At 31.8% G+C, this 2,232-nt stretch overlaps 1 protein-coding gene across 1 annotated transcript in view; it reads left to right on the forward strand.

Annotated features, from left to right (window-relative positions):
• Positions 1–69: 69 nt before the first annotated feature.
• Positions 70–2,232, forward strand: part of LOC106681566 (venom protease) — a 15,005-nt gene continuing 12,842 nt past the window's right edge. Inside the window, exons 1-2 of the mRNA XM_014421923.2 lie at positions 70–138; positions 1,655–1,755. Of these exons, the coding sequence (XP_014277409.1) occupies positions 1,662–1,755 (94 nt within the window). The 5' untranslated portion in view covers positions 70–138; positions 1,655–1,661. The remainder of the gene's footprint in view (positions 139–1,654; positions 1,756–2,232) is intronic.

Here is a 2,232-nt window from a genome sequence, read left to right on the forward strand (position 1 = left end):
ACAAAATAAATATTTTTCATGATCTTATTGGTTCTGGTCCAATGTGATGTCATTCCCTGGGGTGGGGAGTATGGACTAAGAGTGGACAGGAACAGCCGGAGTTAGTTCAGCGCTAAGACTACCTCTTCGAGATTCGAGGTAGTATATCATCCTCATTGACGTACATTATGATTTCTGTAAACATTATAGAATTATAGTAATGCTTATGATTGTTCGTAATAAAAAAAATTTAAATCTCTAAAATTTCATCTCAAAGGGACGTTAAATTTAACATTTTTTTATAACATTAACCGAGATTCAGAATATTACTTGTGTGTTAAGAAATTGCGGGAAAAGACTATTCCACAAAACTCCAGTAATTTAAACAATAAACACTGAGCGCATTGATATCTCTGGCCTTCTAGCGTCATAGAGTGTTTTATTTATATATTTTATGGAAGATATTAAAAAATTAATTAATGACACATTTAAGATTCGGGAAACCATAGATAAAAAAAAGGGGTATTGGCACATTTACTTTTACATTGCTTAGTTTAAAAATAAAACTTTATGGTTTATGATAATTTTTATTTCCAGTCTATAATATTAGTGTATTTCGTAAATTTATCGGTAGAAAGTATTTCGGCAGCGAATATGCTTTTATAGAATTTTACTTTGATTCGATTACTTGCATTCTAAATTTGACTCGTTTATCTTCAAAATCCTAGTGAATTTCGAAAGTTATTTTTTCAAAGATAAAGTTTTGTTAAAATTGAAAATTTGTATGCTGATATATAATATTACTTATATGATTGCTGAGAGCACTGATTGATCATGCATATAACAGTTTAATCTTAATAACAAGCAACGTCACTGCATCAACAACCATAAATCTCTCAAAAATAGGCTGTGGTTGTTATAAATCATACATTTAATATATAATACATACATTCATTTTACTTTTTTTTTTCTAATACAAAATTAAAACCATAAATTTTAGGTTCAAATCCCGATTGAACTCAAAAGTTGACTAAATTTTCTCAGCTTTTTTTTTTTCTAGAAAGACATTGTTAACGGTGTTTTGGTTTTTCGTGTAAAACAGTAGAATTCCTGTCTTCAAAGGCCTTAGCAGCAAAATATTGGGAAGTTTAATGAACAGTTTTTTTAGGTCTCATTTAGGCTACGGTGATTAGTCTTCCCCTGGTGGTACGCCAGGGTGACCGCCCTCTGCTGATCTTCGCTCTCAAGGGTCTCCACTACCATCATGCAGATGAAATTTTGGTCCACTTCTATTTGCTCTAACCTCCATAGCCGCTTGATCATTTCCCATACCATTTCGTTCCCGACATATAGATAGTATGGTTCGTCCCACTTTGGATGCGTTTTGGATCAGCGCACGGCAGATCTGATGATCCTTGACACCCGATGCCGAACAGATAGTGGTGATCGAGGTCTTCTCATATTTAGCGAAGTCCATCTTCATTAGACCTGAAGTTTTGATCTTCCAGTTCATCTGTTGTGCCTTGTCGTTTACGATCTCTTCGAGCTCTTCCAACTCCGGTGGTCTTCATATTTTTACTTTCACAATAAATTAATAATGATTAACTTCTTAAGATTAATTAGTTTTTAAACTTTTTACAATTGATGATTAAGTGTCGTTTCCTTTCTGTTTTAGATAAATCATGATAAAGTGGTCGCTATCACTATGCGCGGTGTTGGTGGCGATCGGTTCAACTGATGGGCAGCAGTACCTGAACAGAACTCGAAGGCAAACAGGTAGGAGGAATTTAATTTATGGAACATTATTTTTAATTAATTGTTACCTAATTAACAAAATATAGAATATTTTTATTTTTGGAGTCCGTAACTACTAAAGTATTTATTATTATTTTATTTTTAGTGCTAAGTATAATTTTTTTTTTTAAATATTTTTGTGTTATAGATGTTGCCTTTTGAGGATGTAAACATATTTCTCTTCCCACACCGCATTTTCTTTCGGAGTTAAGGAATTAATGAGTCATAGGAATTAGTGAAAGAATATAATCACTTTTATCTATCATCCAAATGAAGATAAAAGAAGAGGAAAACACTTTTCTTTTCTTTTTTTTTTGTTCATAATTTTCCATCTCTTGCTGGACTGTCTTGAATATAACATGAATACTTCAGCGAGATGTATTTTCCAAAAACTGTAAATGAATATAAACTGCAATTTTCCTTTTTTTAAATTAGCACTAATTTAAATAATTATATATA

This window comes from Halyomorpha halys, unplaced genomic scaffold (assembly GCF_000696795.3).
Source record: "Halyomorpha halys isolate HHAL.00 unplaced genomic scaffold, Hhal_1.1 Scaffold348.1, whole genome shotgun sequence".
Classification (NCBI taxonomy): Eukaryota; Metazoa; Arthropoda; class Insecta; order Hemiptera; family Pentatomidae; genus Halyomorpha; species Halyomorpha halys.